The sequence below is a fragment of the Myiozetetes cayanensis genome, unplaced genomic scaffold (assembly GCF_022539395.1).
Source record: "Myiozetetes cayanensis isolate MyiCay16 unplaced genomic scaffold, myiCay2020 scf12, whole genome shotgun sequence".
Classification (NCBI taxonomy): domain Eukaryota; kingdom Metazoa; phylum Chordata; class Aves; order Passeriformes; family Tyrannidae; genus Myiozetetes; species Myiozetetes cayanensis.
The window spans coordinates 20,853,622-20,869,575 of record NW_026086826.1 but is presented as its reverse complement, the minus strand read 5'-3'; the positions used below and the strand labels follow the sequence as shown (position 1 = coordinate 20,869,575).

Here is a 15,954-nt window from a genome sequence, read left to right as displayed (position 1 = left end):
AGCAACCATAATGAGCTGTGAAGAGTAAGCTGTACCACTGCTGGGTTTGATTACTCTAGATAAGTGAGAATCCCTCTAAGGAAAAGGGTCTGTGTGGGTGGAATAGTTTGCAAAAGATTTTTTGTGTGTTGGGAAATAACATGTTGAAACAAGAAAGGGATATTCAGTTCACCAGACTTGTCCCCCTTTGTTTTGAGCATTAAGCCTCTTTTCCCGTGATTTTGCCAATTAATGTCCACCCATCTGTTAGATCATTTTGCCAGTTATTGAATTTTCAGTTAACTTCTCATACTGTCTTGTCTCCTGTGGCTTAGCAGTCCTTGCAACTCTGCACTGGAATTCTTGCAGGTGTGCAGAGGCAGGTTCTGGTTTGGTATAGAAACCACAACTCCCCTGCAAACAGTAACACTTTGTAAAGGAGAGTTTTTTTCCCTTTTGACCTTTCGATTAATATAAAATAGTTTTTAATTAACTCTGTAATTTATTCACTCAACTTTTATTCACAATTTCTAAAACTTATTCTGGGCCATGTTGCAATTCTTCTGTTCAAAGGGGAATATGTGCCCCAATCTTTATGTTCATAGCATGTTTATTTGTTTTCATAATTCTTTGTCTTTGCTGTGAGGCAAAATGAGATTTTTTTGTGACATTCATTTTCACAGCAGCTTAAATGAACCCCAAATGTTCCTTTCACAGGAGTAATTTAATCTTGTTAATTCTTAATTTTACTCATCTGCATATGAGATATGGTTCACTTTGGAGGCTTTGTTACTTCAGTTTAAACTCTGGAGTTTGTGATTATTCTCTGCGGTTTTTACTTTGTCATTCTCCTGTGTAAACATGTAATTTTCATTCCTTTGAGAGATGCACTTTAAACTCTCTTTTATGGTCAGGGTAGTCTTGTAATTAAAATTTCAAAAATAAACAGTTGAATTTGTAGACATTATTCCCAAATGCCTGTGGAATGTAGAATTCCTGTACTGAATTTTGATACTGCTGATAAAAACCTTCTTTGGAGATTTCTCTTCAGCATAATATGAATTTTAAGTTGAAAAGATCCAAGCTGAAACTTCTGGGAATTTCAGGGGAAACGTCGTCACTTGAAGCATAGAAATTCAGACAGGGTGTCATTTTGGGTCTTTTTCTCTCTCTAGCAAACAAGACTTGCCAATCTGATAGTTCCCAGTATACCAGAAAATGCTTCTGACAGAGAGGAGATGCTGAGCAGAGTCAAAATAGGTCTTGTATTACAACAGTTGCCAGCAAACAACTCCACCTTTGTGACTGTGTGCTTGTATCCAGCCCTCCTTAATGCTTCCCTGGCTTTTTGTATAACCTTCAGCCCTTACAGGAGGTATTTTCTTAGAATGAGATCTTCCGCACTGCTGCCGTATTCTAAACAAAAGAAGGCTTCAGGGCTCCTTTGGCAGTGGGGCCGATGTAGAGCTCGATCAGCTCTGGCCGATGAGATCGATCCCTCCCCTCCCAGCCGGCCCTGCAGGGCCGCTTCTGCCTTGGGCTCTGGCTCCCTCTGCGGGCCACTCTGTGCCGAACCTCCAATCCATACGGTTTTCTGTCTGGAGCTACGTTAAGAATCCCAAATATTTAGAGCGGTCTTGTTTACAACTGCATCCAGGTCCAATTGCAAATTGAATATCTGATTTTTTGACGTATATTACCTGGTTTTAAATTCGCTTAAATTAGCTTTTACTTGTAAAGAAGAGTTCCCTTTTCCTCTCTTTGTAGTTCCGTCACATCTCCCAGTACAAAACCACCCAGGACCAGTTAGGGGGAAATCCGTGGAAGTCTGGTGCACTCAGCCAGTGTTTGGCACAGCCAGATTCTCTGTCTGTTTATATAATTTGAAATAGTGCTGCTGATAGTGAAACAACAGAGAACAAAATGTTTTATTGCGTCTGTTCTACAACTAATCACAGTTTGTTTCTTTCCTCTCCAGGTGATAGAAACACTTTCAAAACTTTCTCGCACTCCTATTGCATTAGGCACGGGAATAAGGTACGTTATGGCTGTAATGGGATGGTGGGAGTAATGCGTGGTGCTCCTTGGAAAGGTGGTTACAGGCAGTATAGGCTGTGTCCCCCACTAAGAACTTCTCCAGTTGTAACCCAGATTACCCGGTGGGCAGCTAACCAAGGCTCTGGAGCTGGGAGGACTTAGGAAAGGTATCTTCTAGCTCTGGTACATTTAGTGAAGTGCCTGAACTCTGTGTACTTGTCGTGCTGAAACTCGAGGTGAACAAATGAGCAGCGAGTATTGCAGAACCTGTGTGATAGCAGTGACACAGGATCACAAGTCAAGCTGATGCAGTGCTGATTTATGTAAAGGCAAATGGGTTGTCTCTTCTTCCTCCAAGTTTGTGAGATTCTCGTTTTCAAAAAGAAACAAAACCACCTACGACCAGACCTAACCTGACAGTTTTGCTGATGGGTTTTTCCTCACTTAAAAAATTACAGCAATGTGTGTTAGTAGTGATTTATAACAACCCCATCCAGTAGGGTGTTTATTATATTAAGTGTCAGTTCACATATAGAAGTCTAAATACATATATACTGTTCATCAGAGAAAGAGAGGAACATACAAACACATTAACATGCAGTAATCTGTGTGGAAAATTTTGGAAAGCAAACAAAATCCCACTGTATGACTAGGCTAGTTCTGTGTATAATTAATGCTATTTTTCTTTCTATAGGCCCTTCCCTACAGAAGAAAGTGTTGATGACGAAGATGTCTACAAAGGTCTTCCTGATTTAATAGAGTATGTTGTAAATATTTAATTAATGATTTTGGCTTTTAGTTCCATGCTATTATTTATATGATGTTATAGAACACATGGTGTTCATGAGAATGTGATATTTATTTGATTTAAAAATATTTTGTTAGCAATTGTGCTGACCAGGAAAAATTCATAATGAAACCTAGTTTGAATAACTGTGATACATTTGTATATGTAAGGAAGCTCGTTTCATGGAGGCGGCTGGTAGCAAAGCAAATAAACAAATGTTTTTCTAAATTATCTCTGTACTATGAGAATGCTTTAAGAAAGTTGAAATATCAGTTGTAAGAGACCCAATGAAATAGACTTGAACTTGCAAACAAAATGCATGTTTGGATCATAAGTCAAGTGGATTGTTTCCCTTAAAGTCAATGAAATTCTGCATATGTATGCTTTTGCCTCTTTGTGGGGTAAGTGTTTGCAGGATTGTCAGGATACTCTTGTATTCTATGGTTAGGAACTCTCAAGATCCATTAGGAATCATGTTGGACAAGAGCTCAGTGCCCCAAAGCTCCCCAGCACTCACCTCGTTAGTGCTCCACGGGCTCTGGACACACTGTATGTCACTTGCTGCTGTTCATGCCAGGGATTTGTTTCCTTAGTGCCTATAAAGAAAGGAAACACCACCATTATTGGCATTGCTCAATTTACCACTTGCCCTGCAAAGCCTGTCCTTGTTTCCTGCAGCTGACTGCCTGTCTCATGGATAATTGCTTTTCACTCTGTGTAGCTGAAGGTGCAGAAGGCAGGAGTTGCAGTCTCCTGTGAGAGATCCAAGTGGGTTAGAGATGGTGTCCTCATCTCTTAGATGTGGTGACATTAGCACTGCTTGAAAATAGTATTTCTACCAGTTCTTAAATAGGTATATAAATTCAGTACTGGAAGACAACCTTTAAAAAAAAAACGGTAATAAACCAAATAAATTGATATTTTTAGCTCTTCTTTTGCATCAAATGACAAGTATTATTAACTGAAATTTGAGAGTTGCATGCTGTCTCAATTGTGGAGAAAGCAATTAATGAGTAAGAAACAGAAGCGTCACTGAATGATGCAAATGGTCCCCATGTTTTAGTTTCTCTTAATTGTTAGTGAGTGTATTTTTGGCTGAAATTAATTTAATTGTCCCTGAGTTTAAATTGTGTCTAAAGAATTTAAAAATGAATTTAAATCTTTTTGACAGAAAGCGCTGCAGTAGTTAAAGTACTCTGCCTTTTTGCCAGCTTTTGTTCCCTGGAGCAGAGGTGGTAAAATAGTGTGTCTACTGCATCTGACAGCTGCCAGGGTATGATGTGAAGGGCTGGTATACCCCCACTGCGAGATGAAATGTTAGACTAACCTGTTGGTTTTTACTCTGAAGGATTTCCGTGTTGTCTTCCAACCGGAAAAATCTCAGAATTATCAGCACCTCTGATCCAGTTTCTGTGTTATTATTGTGACTGGAGTGCTTTCAATATCTTTTAGAGTTCTTTTGTAGACATACCCTGAGAAATAGGAGTAAAAGATATTGTAGGTTTGATACTTGCACAAAGTAGGAAAAGATCTAGCAGGACTAACTCCAATGAAGCCTGAATTAGCTGAGGGTAGAGTTGAGCCTTAATTTATGCCTTGTTTCTGTAGTCTGGGTATTAGGAGGACAATTATGGTGAACTGTCTATAATTTTCAGTTTGATAGGTTACTTTTTTAATTTTTAGGTAGCTGAAAGTTGCCATGAGATTAAGATACTGGGTTATGGTGTGGAGATATAGAGTCTTGGGTGCTCGCTCTGCAGTCTTTAGTGTATTTTCACAGAATCACAGAATAACTGAATCTTCTGGGTTGGAAGGGATCATTGAGTCTAACTTTTAGTGATTTGGCCATATGGGGATCACAAACCTACACCTTGGTGTTATTAGCACCATGCTCTAACCAGTTTTACCCCAGATAAACCTTTCTTTAGGCAGAGAGAAGACCTGTAACAGTGCCTGGCATCCCAGTGCAGTGTGATACCAGGCAGGAGGGAGAGGCAACTCCTCTTCACTGGATGTGCTGGGAGAAGGGTCAAAGAGAAGAGGACAGGTGGATAGTAGCTCATGACAAAACTGTCCCAACTTGCTGATTTTGCTGTATGGTTTAGGTCCTGTGTGGTTTTAAATTTGTTCAGTCTTCAGTATTGTGTTGATTTCGTACAGTTGTATTTAAATGCATCCAGAAAAGAAAATTAATGGACGTAATTTCCCTTAATGAGTTCTTTTCATTAGATATTCTAATAATTAATCTGTTTGTTTACTGTGGAAACTTTTCTTATGAGAAGTAGTCCCTTGCAACTGTGCTGCACATCTTGGTCCTTGTCTTGTCTTTTCAGTGAAACTGGTGTTGACGAAGATGAGGAGTTGTATGATTGTGTCTATGGAGAAGATGAAGGTGGAGAGGTTTATGAAGACCTAATGAAAGATGAAGCAGCACAGCAACCTGTACGTTTTCCAATTCCATGCTACTTTGGAACAATAGCAGTTATCTTCTTGAAAGTTGAAATTATCTCTTTATAGCTAATTTCATTGAAACTTCACTCATGCTCAGCTGTATCCAGAGTTGTCATGTGCAGTGCTTTATCTCCTATGTAAGACTTAACAGGCTGTTTTGATAAAGGGTCACAATTAACTATGGTAATTTTTTGAAAGAAATATGATTTTTAAATGAAATACAGTAATTTAAGTTGGCTACTTATGAGTAGTAAAATTTACCAGCTGTTTTAAAAGCAATTAATGGCACTGCTTCCTTGAAAGTGTCCTACCTCCAAAATCATTAAAATATTGTGAAATGCTGTTGTTTGAGCCATAATCTGGATAACTAACCTAACAAGGACAACAGAATTGTTTAATACTAATGAATTTCTTCCTTATTCAGCCATGTAGTTTTTGTTGATTATTAATTTTCCGTTATCTTGTGAAGTAAACTGTACCACTAAGTTTTCTCTAGCAGTAGCTGACCTTTCAAGGCAGTTTTTCTCATCTGTGTTGGTATTTACGCATTATTTCTTATTCCCTCTCTCCTTTTTTATATGGCATTCAAATTCTGTAAGTTCATGATACAGATTGAAAAATTGACGTGTTAATTTCTGCCAAAAGTGTCTGTGTGAATGATGTTTTCGGGTTAGGTGAGCACAGAACTGAAGTGAATGGTTTTAAGTGGAATCCCAGGATTTGTTTGTGTTGCACATACGAGAGCTGGTGAACAAAAAACACCCACGTTTTGTGAATGGATATGAGCTGTTGAGTACAGCAGTATTGAGGCAAATGCTGGAAGGCATTTGAACAGTATTGGGCTCACAGAGGTAAAGGTGAAAAATAACTGAAAGTCTAAATAGCATCAAATTCTAATACTTTATTGAGATTAATTAACTGCAGTTAACTGTGACAGTGTGTGCTTCCCCCTACCAAAGAACTTTGGGACTAAAGACTTGAGATAAGGCTTGACACAAATGATTCCATATCTTCCTCCAGTTATTTACTCTTTTATTTAAAATCAGATTTTATTGAAGCTTCAAGTTGTTGATGCTGTAATGCTGTAAATCTGATCTTTGGTAAGACCGCTTGTAAACTATTTTTATAGAGTTCTGGGCTGATAATTACTTTCAATTTCCTATGAGTCTGGTGTTTAACATGGAAAACTCCCAGGGTCTCTTTGGAGACACACACATACATATGCAAAAGCTGAACGTGGAGGTCACTGCATTTCCTGATTTGAGGACATACTCCTATTGTGTCTGAAGGGAAACCTCCCCTTGAGAACAGAAAGGGGGAAAACTGTAAATAACTGCAGGGATTAGATCGAATCCAATGTTTATGGCAATGCAGAGTTGCTTACATGATTTAACCCCATTAAGTTTAATGGAATTATTAACTGCTGAGTATTTTAAATAAGATTTCTCAGTCTGGATGTAAATTAAATGTGACCTTGTGTTTCAGCTTCCAAAGTACATGCAGATACTTCAGCATTTTATGTCTAAACATTAGCTTTTCGTAATATCATTTTGATTTTACTAAAGTCATCAGCTAATTGAACATTAAAATATTCTTGGTTATTGCTGTCATCTTTGGAGGCTGCAGTACTCAGAGAATTTCAGGAAGCAGTTATCCTAATTGCATAATTCTAAACAAATAAAAACATTTGTTATCCATTAGGTGCCTCTTAATGACTTAAACTTGACTCCATTGTAATTGCAGAAATATACTGAAAATGACATAAGAAGCTGTTGTCTTGCTGAAATAAAGCAAACGGAAGAGAAATACACTGAAACTCTGGAATCGATTGAGAAAGTAAGATGCTACTTCCAGAACTGTAACATGCATTTTCATAGCAGTCTAGAAAATATAACTACAAAAGCCAATGTTTATAATTTCTTTTTCTTGCAGTTTTTCATGGTGCCACTGAAAAGATTTCTGTCAGCATCAGAATTTGATACTGTTTTCATCAATATTCCTGTGAGTAATTGCATATTGAATGAACAGATACAAGGCTCAGAGCTGATTGTGGTATATTTGTTATATGTTACTGTACAAAATGATTATTTGAAATACAGTACACAGTGTGTTTTTGTGGATAGTCGATGATAAGGATGTGTACTATTCAATTTTGTCGTTTTGCTTGAGGGAATAGGGTAAGATAAATAGTATTATGTCAGGCAGTGAGTGATTAAAAGCTAATAGTTTCTGGAAATGGATTATCTTTGAATAAATGCTTGTGTTTAGTGATGATACGAAAGTTGTGACTATTAAATTACCTATCACTGTGTACTGAGTATCTGTAGCTGCTCTGCAAAAGCTCTGGCTCTGACATCATTGAAGACACTTGAAAGTTAACGTAACTCAGTTTTGGATTTGGAATCTGGTGCTGGAAAGGAAAAGGAAATCCTATGTGAACTTTCTAGGAGACTGCTCATTTGACTGAAATAATAACCGTTTCTGTGGTTGTTACTTTGTTGCATGTGTTTTTGGCTTAATAATAATAGTATGACAATTTACATATGTTTGTAGTTGATGTAAGTATTCAGCACATGTCTTTACTCTGTCTGATTTTAGAGGAAGACATCAGACATGGTCTAAAGCCTCTCTCAACAGAGACAAATGAAAGGAATGTTCTTTTGAGGCCTACTGTAAAGAAAGGGTCCCCTGAGTGTGGCCGATGGGCCACATCAAACCTTTATTGCCTGTAATATATCACCTCTGTTTTGACCATCTCTGGTGTATCCAACAGGTTCTCAGGGTTGTAGGAGCAGATGCTGGGGTTTTTATTTTATCCTGGGGGAACCTGGTCTGTCTGTAAGAATGTTTCAGTTGCTGTTCCAGCATCGTCCTGATAGAAGCTAAATTATCACAGTTATTACACTGATGATGATACCTGTCCTTTTGCCATATTTGTCCCACTAGTAAGGTTTTCACCCTGACTCTCAATTGCTGTCATTTCCTGGCTATTAGTCCAAAACACTGCCACAGATACACAGATATCGGTAACCTGCTTGTCTTCTTGAATTACACCTGCTGCCCACAGAGATCCCTCTGCTTTTGAAAACAAATTTATATTCTGTCCTACATTAGTGTTTCTTATTCATTGCAAATAAGACCATGCTGTGCCCTACCTCAGGTTGCTGTAAACCTCTTTCCTAAGGCTCTGTGTGCCCAGGCACGTTGACTTATGTTTGTTGAAAGACCTAATTCCAGTTAATGCGAAACACTGCACAAGGGTATGAAAAGGGCTTGCATGCTGTAAGCACAGACAGAGAGGTCAGCCTGCTCACTACTCATTAAACATATGTAAGGGGATCACATAAGAACAGTAAAAAGAACAAAACCTGTTTATTTTAGACTAGGGAGACATAGAGTAAAAGTTCAAGTTGCTTTACTTTGCTCTTTGTTGTCAGCATTCAGTATTCTGCTGTTAGAAGATGGTGCTTATTTCTGACTCCAGGAGCATTTCATAGGCATCCAATAACCTTAAAAGAAATATAGGACTTGCCTAAGCCAAAAATACTTGCAAACGCTTTGTCTGATCAGACCTTGTCTGTGTGGCAGTTCCTCAGCAGGAAGGCTGGAGGGCAGTGGAAGCTTGTTTTAAACTAAAAATAGCTGTTACACAGAGCTCTGCAGCAGACTGCAATGTGGAGAACAAGTGCAGTGTTCTCAGAATAGGATGGCTTTTTCTCTGTTAAAGGGTTGTGGTGAAGGATTGTTTCCTTGGGGTGATGCTACATTCCTTAAATTGTCTCTAAAGGATGTTTGCTGGACAAAATCAATTGCTGATGTGAAAATACTTTATTTTTAAGAAAAAAACCCAAACCAATTACTCTAAAACACACACCAGTGTAAAGATAGTGCCTTTCACTAGGGCTCATATATCAAAGTTTTGTCCTATAAAATGAATGTGTGGCTCTATATTTGTGTGTTTCGATGTCTATTTAAGTATATGAATATATTTGTATGTACATCTACGTATAAACATGTACATACATATATAGATGCACGTGCACTGATGCATGCATTTCAATTATATATTTGGACATACAGAGAGAGACTGAGAGATGAAAGTGCCTGTAACAGACACTGAAGTGTTGGAACTTACATTAACTTGAATCATGTTAACATCAGTTTAAATTAAAACTGTACTAGGAATTGGAGATGGAAACTCAAAAAGACATGTTGTGCCCTTAGTATTAAGCTGTTTTTCAGGAGTATTGCTTAGTTGAGTCCCTGTGTGCTCCTGTAATATATTAATTGGGAAGCATTTCTATAATGACATCTTTGTCTGCTGTCGCTTAAGGTTCTGAGGATATGTCAGCAACTGAATTTGTTCTGTCTCAAGGTTTTACTCCCTCATCAGTGATGTGATTAACCTGATATGTACTCCTAGTCTTCATCAGTGTGAAATGTTTTGACTCAGTTCTCAACTCAAAATTGCATATTATTTTTGTAGTATGTAATTTACTGCATTAAATCATCTTCAGTGGTTTTCTCTTTTAAACAGTCTTTTCTTTTCCATTGCAGTGGTGTGTACACTGCTTACAGTTATCCTGATTTCAAAACTTTTTAACCTGTTTTGACTTAATTTCTTGTGAATTCTCTAGCAGTATCCATACAGCGTTAAGGTTGATGCAATCTCCTATAGTTTATATATAATAGTGAACAAGTAAGGTGAGTTGCAATTATAATCAGAGAGCAAATCTTTCTGCAGTATTCTTTTCTTTCTCTCAGACATTAGTTGTGTGCTGTATTGGGAAACTCATTATGATTGCAGTTAATTTAGCATTAGGACATCACTAATTGACCAATGTAATGTACAAAACTAATTTTTCACAGCTCAGGGACATGAATCATTACCTCATCTTGTCACTAAAGCATTTACTTGACTTGCTTAATTTTAAAATTATCATTATAAAATGAAAGTGAATTAACAGTACAGGTTCCAAGCTAGAATAAATTAGTCTCTAATAGGTAGTTCTTGGAGTTTAGTTTTTCTTGTTGCACTATGTAGAACATGTGGCAAACCTTGAAATTAGATTCTACTCTCAAATGATCTATTTTCCAATTTATTGAAATTAATGGGTCTAACATGAAATAATTTTTCTTTTTTTTTATTCAAAGCTTTAAGTCATTCTGTTTTCACAAAGCTTTCTTCCTCCCCTTACTGTTTTTAAGGATTTGGTGAAAATTCACAGGAATCTTACACAGGACATCAATGACTCTATTGTTAACAAAAATGATCAGAACCTATATCAAATTTTCATTAACTACAAGGAAAGGTAAGATTTAAGCACTCCTACTAATTGTGCTAATCTGTGCTCAGTTTGGTATTTTACTGTATTTTTGTTGTATGAATATTTCTGAAACAGGATTAAATTCCATGTCAGTGTCCTTTTTAAGCTGGTTGTGGTGTTTTGAGCCTGGAAGTCCAAGTGTAACCTGTTGTTATATGAGCCCTCCCTCTCCTTAGCCCAGTTTTGGCAATATTGTTACATAGACAAGTAACATCTATATTTTTAAGGGAACTTAAACATCTTATTTTGCACAGCATTTTTTTCCACACAGATAATCCCAGATATTTTTATAGCATGTACCTGTGTTGTTTAACAGACCCAACAAAGGATAGACGTATTTTAGACTAAAGGATGCAGAAGAGGTCATAACTTAAAAGAAAACAGGTGTAAAAGAGAAGAGATTGTGCTCTTACCTTACCCTGCAGCCAAAGGTGTGACAGTAAAGCAAACACCCTTTGCCTTCAAGGTGTGAAAGCAGCCAGGCTGGTAAGAGGGGAGCTGTGGCAGCGTGCCGTGCCCTGCAGGCAAACTGCCAGCTTTTTATACCCACCTTTTCAGATTATTCCTTCTGCCAGCACTGAACAGCTGTTGGACTGTATAGGTGAACTTAGGTGCCTGTGGTACTTGGCTGAAAACCACTTGTGCTGTGGGCTTGCAGTGCTGACCTACCTTGAAGCAACCCTGGGGTTTTGGTTCAAAATTGGTTCCTTCTGGGACTGGAGTGGGAAAGACCTTGCGTGTGCACATGTTGGGTGAGGGGTGAAGGAGGATTGTTGCAGTAAGAATAGGCTTGTGAGGGATTGGACAACAGCATCTGGAAAACTCTAGACAGGAGAGTTTTCTGAGCAAGGAGGGTGTCCCAGACCGCTCATAAACAGTCCTGCCTTCAGAGACCCTCTGTCTCAGCTTTTGGTTTGGAGCAGGACACAGTTATTTCCCAGGCTGTTAGGCTTTCTGCTGCTGTAGGAGAGAATTAGGGAAGAAGTAGTTGTTCTGGAAAATGCTTCTCTCTCAACAGTCATTCTGAAATGTGTGCAAAAAGGGGAACAAAGGGCACTGACAAGAAATATCATGTTTATGTTATAAAAAAAGGAAATAAAGGTAGACTGTCTTAACTATATTTGTGATTAAAAGTAATCAGAAACAGTAAGTTTTAAATCAGTGTCATCACCTTATTATGAAAAAAAAAAAAAAAAGGAATTAAAGAAGTGGGTAAAGGTTAAGTGAGAGAAAAAGAAATCTAGGAGACTACAATGGAAGGCTCATGGAAACCCCCAAAAAGGATTTGAAGAATTCAGAAGGAATCACCTCAAGAAATATATGGAAAGGTGAAAGAGAAGAACACTCTTTGCACTGGACTAGCAGAAGGAAGCACTCCATACAGAGGCAGGAAACTCCTGTCATAAACCCAGGCTCATTCAGAAAGCATTGCTTACTTGACAACTGTTGAAAATTTCTTGAGTTTTCATGCACTATTATCTATCACCTGATAGAAACTATGGGATCAGTGTGGATAAACCTACAAGTTCTTTAAAGGATGGCTGTAATTAATCCTATTAAGGCTGCGCTGCAGAATTTATTCATTACAACCTTGGAAATCTACATTGTTATAAATTCTACAGACTGTTGTTCTGTTAAACAGAGGTTATTCTGCTTTTTAATGAATCCTATATTTATCAGAACATAAATATATATATGTGTGAATATTAAAGGAAATTGCAGTGGTTTTAGAGCATTTTGAAGGTAGGGCTGAACTATATTCTTTTGAATAGTCTTTCTTATTTTTGTGCTGCCCATTGAACTGGCTGAAATCAGTTCTTGCTTATTTATGCACTGCTCCTTTTGAAAGAAGGGTTGTTAACAATGATTTGTGAAAAAATGATCAAGGATTGTTCTTAAATAAACAAATGTTCCTTTTGTTCTTTATCTCTTGCTTTGATTTAGGTTGGTTATTTATGGACAGTACTGCAGTCAAGTGGAGATAGCGATATCGTGCTTAGACAATATCTCTAAGACAAAAGAAGATGTTAAATTGAAGTTGGAGGTATCAGTATTTTTTAACAAACATATATATACGTACATAAAAATGTATGTTTCTGTGAATGTGCCCTGCTTTTGTTGAAGTAAAAACCTTTGTGTTGACAAAATTAGTTGGACTGATAAGTGAATGCGTTTCTTTTCATTCTTTTGGAGCCTCTGATCAAATGAATGTGTGCACTGTTGTACCACACATCCTGGTATGTGAGTGGAGTTCTACCACTGACACTGGCAGAGTCAGGGTTTCCTTCTAGGAGGTGATCATTAGTGATACCCTTCTGATTATCAGGACATCTCATCTAGAGCACAATTGCAGAATCATGCAGGTTGGGAGGGACCCCTGGGCTGAACAAACCATTGTCCCACATGGCCTCACAAGGTTGTCTGCCACGACCCCTGGGTCATTTTCAGCAGAGCTGCTCCCCTGCTCAGCCCTCAGGGTGAGCATGTCCTGGTGAGTGCATACCAGGTGAGGGCTTGGCCTCAGTGTGAAGTTTCTGTTGGACGTGCTCTGAAGGGTGTCAGCTGCACCTCCAATCTGGTGGTGTCAGGTTGTATAGGAAATATTAGTCACTGCACTTTTTGAGCCTCATAACCTAGTCAGTTTTTTCATACCTGGAGCATAACATCCCAACCTGGATACTACCATACTGTGAGAGATGATGTTGAAAGCCTTGGAAAAGTCAAGGCAGATTCTCCCTACCCATTTATAGATCTAACCATTTCATTGTGGAAAGCAGTCAAGTAAGTCAAGCATTGATTTATCTGTGGTAAATCCATATGTGGATATTCCCATATACCTTCTTCATGTGCCCAGAAATTGCTTCCAAGAGGACTTGCTCCACAATTTTTGCAGGGGCTGAAGTGAGGGGACTGGCCTATAGTTTTCAAGATTACCTTTTTTTTTTTTTTTAAAGAAGTGTATATATATTTTTTTAACATTGCATGGAATGACTGATTTCTGTTGTCTTTGTTCTACTCTCTCATGCATGTTCAAATATCTAAAAGCAAATGCTTAGACCCAGTTGTTTTTTGCTTAGCTGTTACTGCCATGTCAACTGTTTTCCTTCATTTTGTTGATATTCTTTATCACAAGTTTAATATAGTTGCTTATATGTCACTGAATTTTCATGTATATCCCGTGAATAGTTTTGTTTTCTTAGTTTATTGTCTTATTCTTTCTTCTGCTTTGAACTAGGAATGTTCCAAGAGGGCCAATAATGGGAAATTTACATTGCGGGATCTACTAGTGGTTCCAATGCAGAGAGTACTAAAGTACCACCTACTGCTCCAGGTAGTTTATTTTTGAAATTTAAGGGGGCTGAGAGAAAAACTGTGATTGTTTATTGTCAGTGGATTGTAAGAATGAGAGCTAAATGTCTTTATCCAAGGAAGGTGATTGATGTTTCCCTAGATTTTTACAAAATAAAATCCAGTCAAGTGCAGGGTTTCTCACAGAGATGGTTCTTCAGAGCTGAAAGCATACCTGGGGAAAAAAAGAATATAGTACATTTGTTTCCTCAATAGCTGAACCTTTAATTCTTGGTATGTTTAAAAAGATTAGTGGTACCAAATTATAATCACGGTACTTTGAAGTGTGAACCATTACCCCCCAAAAGAGAAAGCTGGACCATACGTTCAGTGTACTTTTAAGATATTTCTTTGCTGTCATAAATTACAATTAAGCCGTATTTATTTTGAAATGCTTCTTGTTATAACCCACAAAGCATTAGCTTTTGCAGTTAGTCCTGTAATAAGGGTGGAGAGTCTTATAAATTTAATTTGATAGCTGTGCCAGGAGACTCATTAGTTCAGCTGCAAAGAAATGTGTTACTATATTAGACTGTCAACCCTGCTGGTGCTTGTAAAATGTCATTTTAGAAAGATCTACTATTTCTGTGCAGAGTATAATTTTGTCTCTGTAGAACAACATACATTCTGAAATATTAAATTTTTAAAATACTTTTATAAATGAGTCATCAATATTTTGATCAATGGAAAATTGGAAAAAAACCCAAAATGAATGGTACAACTTTTTTAAAAAAAACCTTATGATATGAGTAATGATTTTATAATTAATGTATATTATGAAAAGATTATATACAGTATGTCATTATGCTGTGTATGACACTATAGTATATGTTGTACAAGAAAGATTTTATGGACTTGGAAAGAAAAAATGAGTAAAGTATTCGAATTGTAATGTGAAGTATTGATACTTATTATTTCTTTTCCCATGATTTTACTAACTTATGTGAACTGAAATGTACAATTCTTTTCTCAAATTACAAAATAGAAATGACCTGTTTCCCCAAGATGTTAGATTTTCACTTCATAAAGCCCAAAAAGCCCCTGTATTTTCCATATGGGAAGTGACTAAAAGAATTCTTTGAACATGTACCTTTGATTTCAGATATCTCTTCTGAGTCAGGTTTATCTTAGGTTTAATGAGACAGTGACTTCTTTTAAGCAGTTCACAGTTTAGCTGAGGTTTTATTGCCAGCATGCATCCATCCCTCTCTGTGGACAAGTGAAGGCTTTGGAATGGGATGATGTCCCAGATAGCAATGTGCAAATGAACTGGAGTGTTTACCTGGGCTTTCAGCATGCACTTACAGTAATGATCTGATTTGGCAAGTTTTAAGTGCTAGGCAGACCAAATTAGCTTCTCGTGATGGTTCATTAGCAGCTGAAGTCAGTGTTTAGGCTGTACAGCAATCACTCTTAAACAACTTGCCAATTATCTGTCTGCAGTAGTGCCCACTCAGTGATAGGCTCCTCACTGTGGAGATGAAAATGCCAATTCTTGGGTTGTGTTTTCTGGTTTTGGCTTCTTTTTTTTTTTTTTTTTTTCTTTGGGTGGGGATGAGCAATGACAATTTCAATATAGAAACTGAGAAACAGTTGGGTGGATTTTAACTGCTCTGTCCACAGGAGCTGGTAAAGCACACGACTGATCCCATGGAGAAAGCAAATCTAAAACTGGCCCTTGATGCAATGAAGGTGAGTATTCATGGCAGTTGAGTATTTATGTCTCTTGGCACTTAGAATGGTAGCTCAGAACTGTATTTCTTGGAGGAGATAATGTTCTTTACAACAAATCAAACATATTTTCACAGATCACTGTGAGCTTTCTATGTCGTGGCAAATATATAGTTGAGGGCTTTGCTCCAGTCTGGAAAACAAGTTCAGTAGTTTTCTGAAGTAAAGGGTTTGTGAATTGGAACTTCCCCATTTCAGTTCACTTTTGCATGGTTTTGCTGTCATATAATAAGATGAAAAACAGCTGTTTCAATCATGTTGGTCTCACTTCTGAAATTTAGGAATATTTCTATC

The 15,954-nt window shown here is 37.6% G+C and overlaps 1 protein-coding gene across 2 annotated transcripts in view; it reads left to right on the top strand.

Moving 5' to 3' along the window:
• VAV3 (vav guanine nucleotide exchange factor 3) overlaps window positions 1-15,954 on the top strand; it is a 154,128-nt gene that overhangs the window by 54,418 nt on the left and 83,756 nt on the right. For both annotated transcript variants that reach the window (XM_050306669.1, XM_050306668.1), the window contains exons 3-11: window positions 1,958-2,016; window positions 2,711-2,776; window positions 5,137-5,245; window positions 6,998-7,090; window positions 7,187-7,255; window positions 10,463-10,566; window positions 12,526-12,625; window positions 13,817-13,912; window positions 15,553-15,621. In XM_050306669.1, coding sequence (XP_050162626.1) covers window positions 1,958-2,016; window positions 2,711-2,776; window positions 5,137-5,245; window positions 6,998-7,090; window positions 7,187-7,255; window positions 10,463-10,566; window positions 12,526-12,625; window positions 13,817-13,912; window positions 15,553-15,621 — 765 coding nt within the window. The remainder of the gene's footprint in view (window positions 1-1,957; window positions 2,017-2,710; window positions 2,777-5,136; window positions 5,246-6,997; window positions 7,091-7,186; window positions 7,256-10,462; window positions 10,567-12,525; window positions 12,626-13,816; window positions 13,913-15,552; window positions 15,622-15,954) is intronic.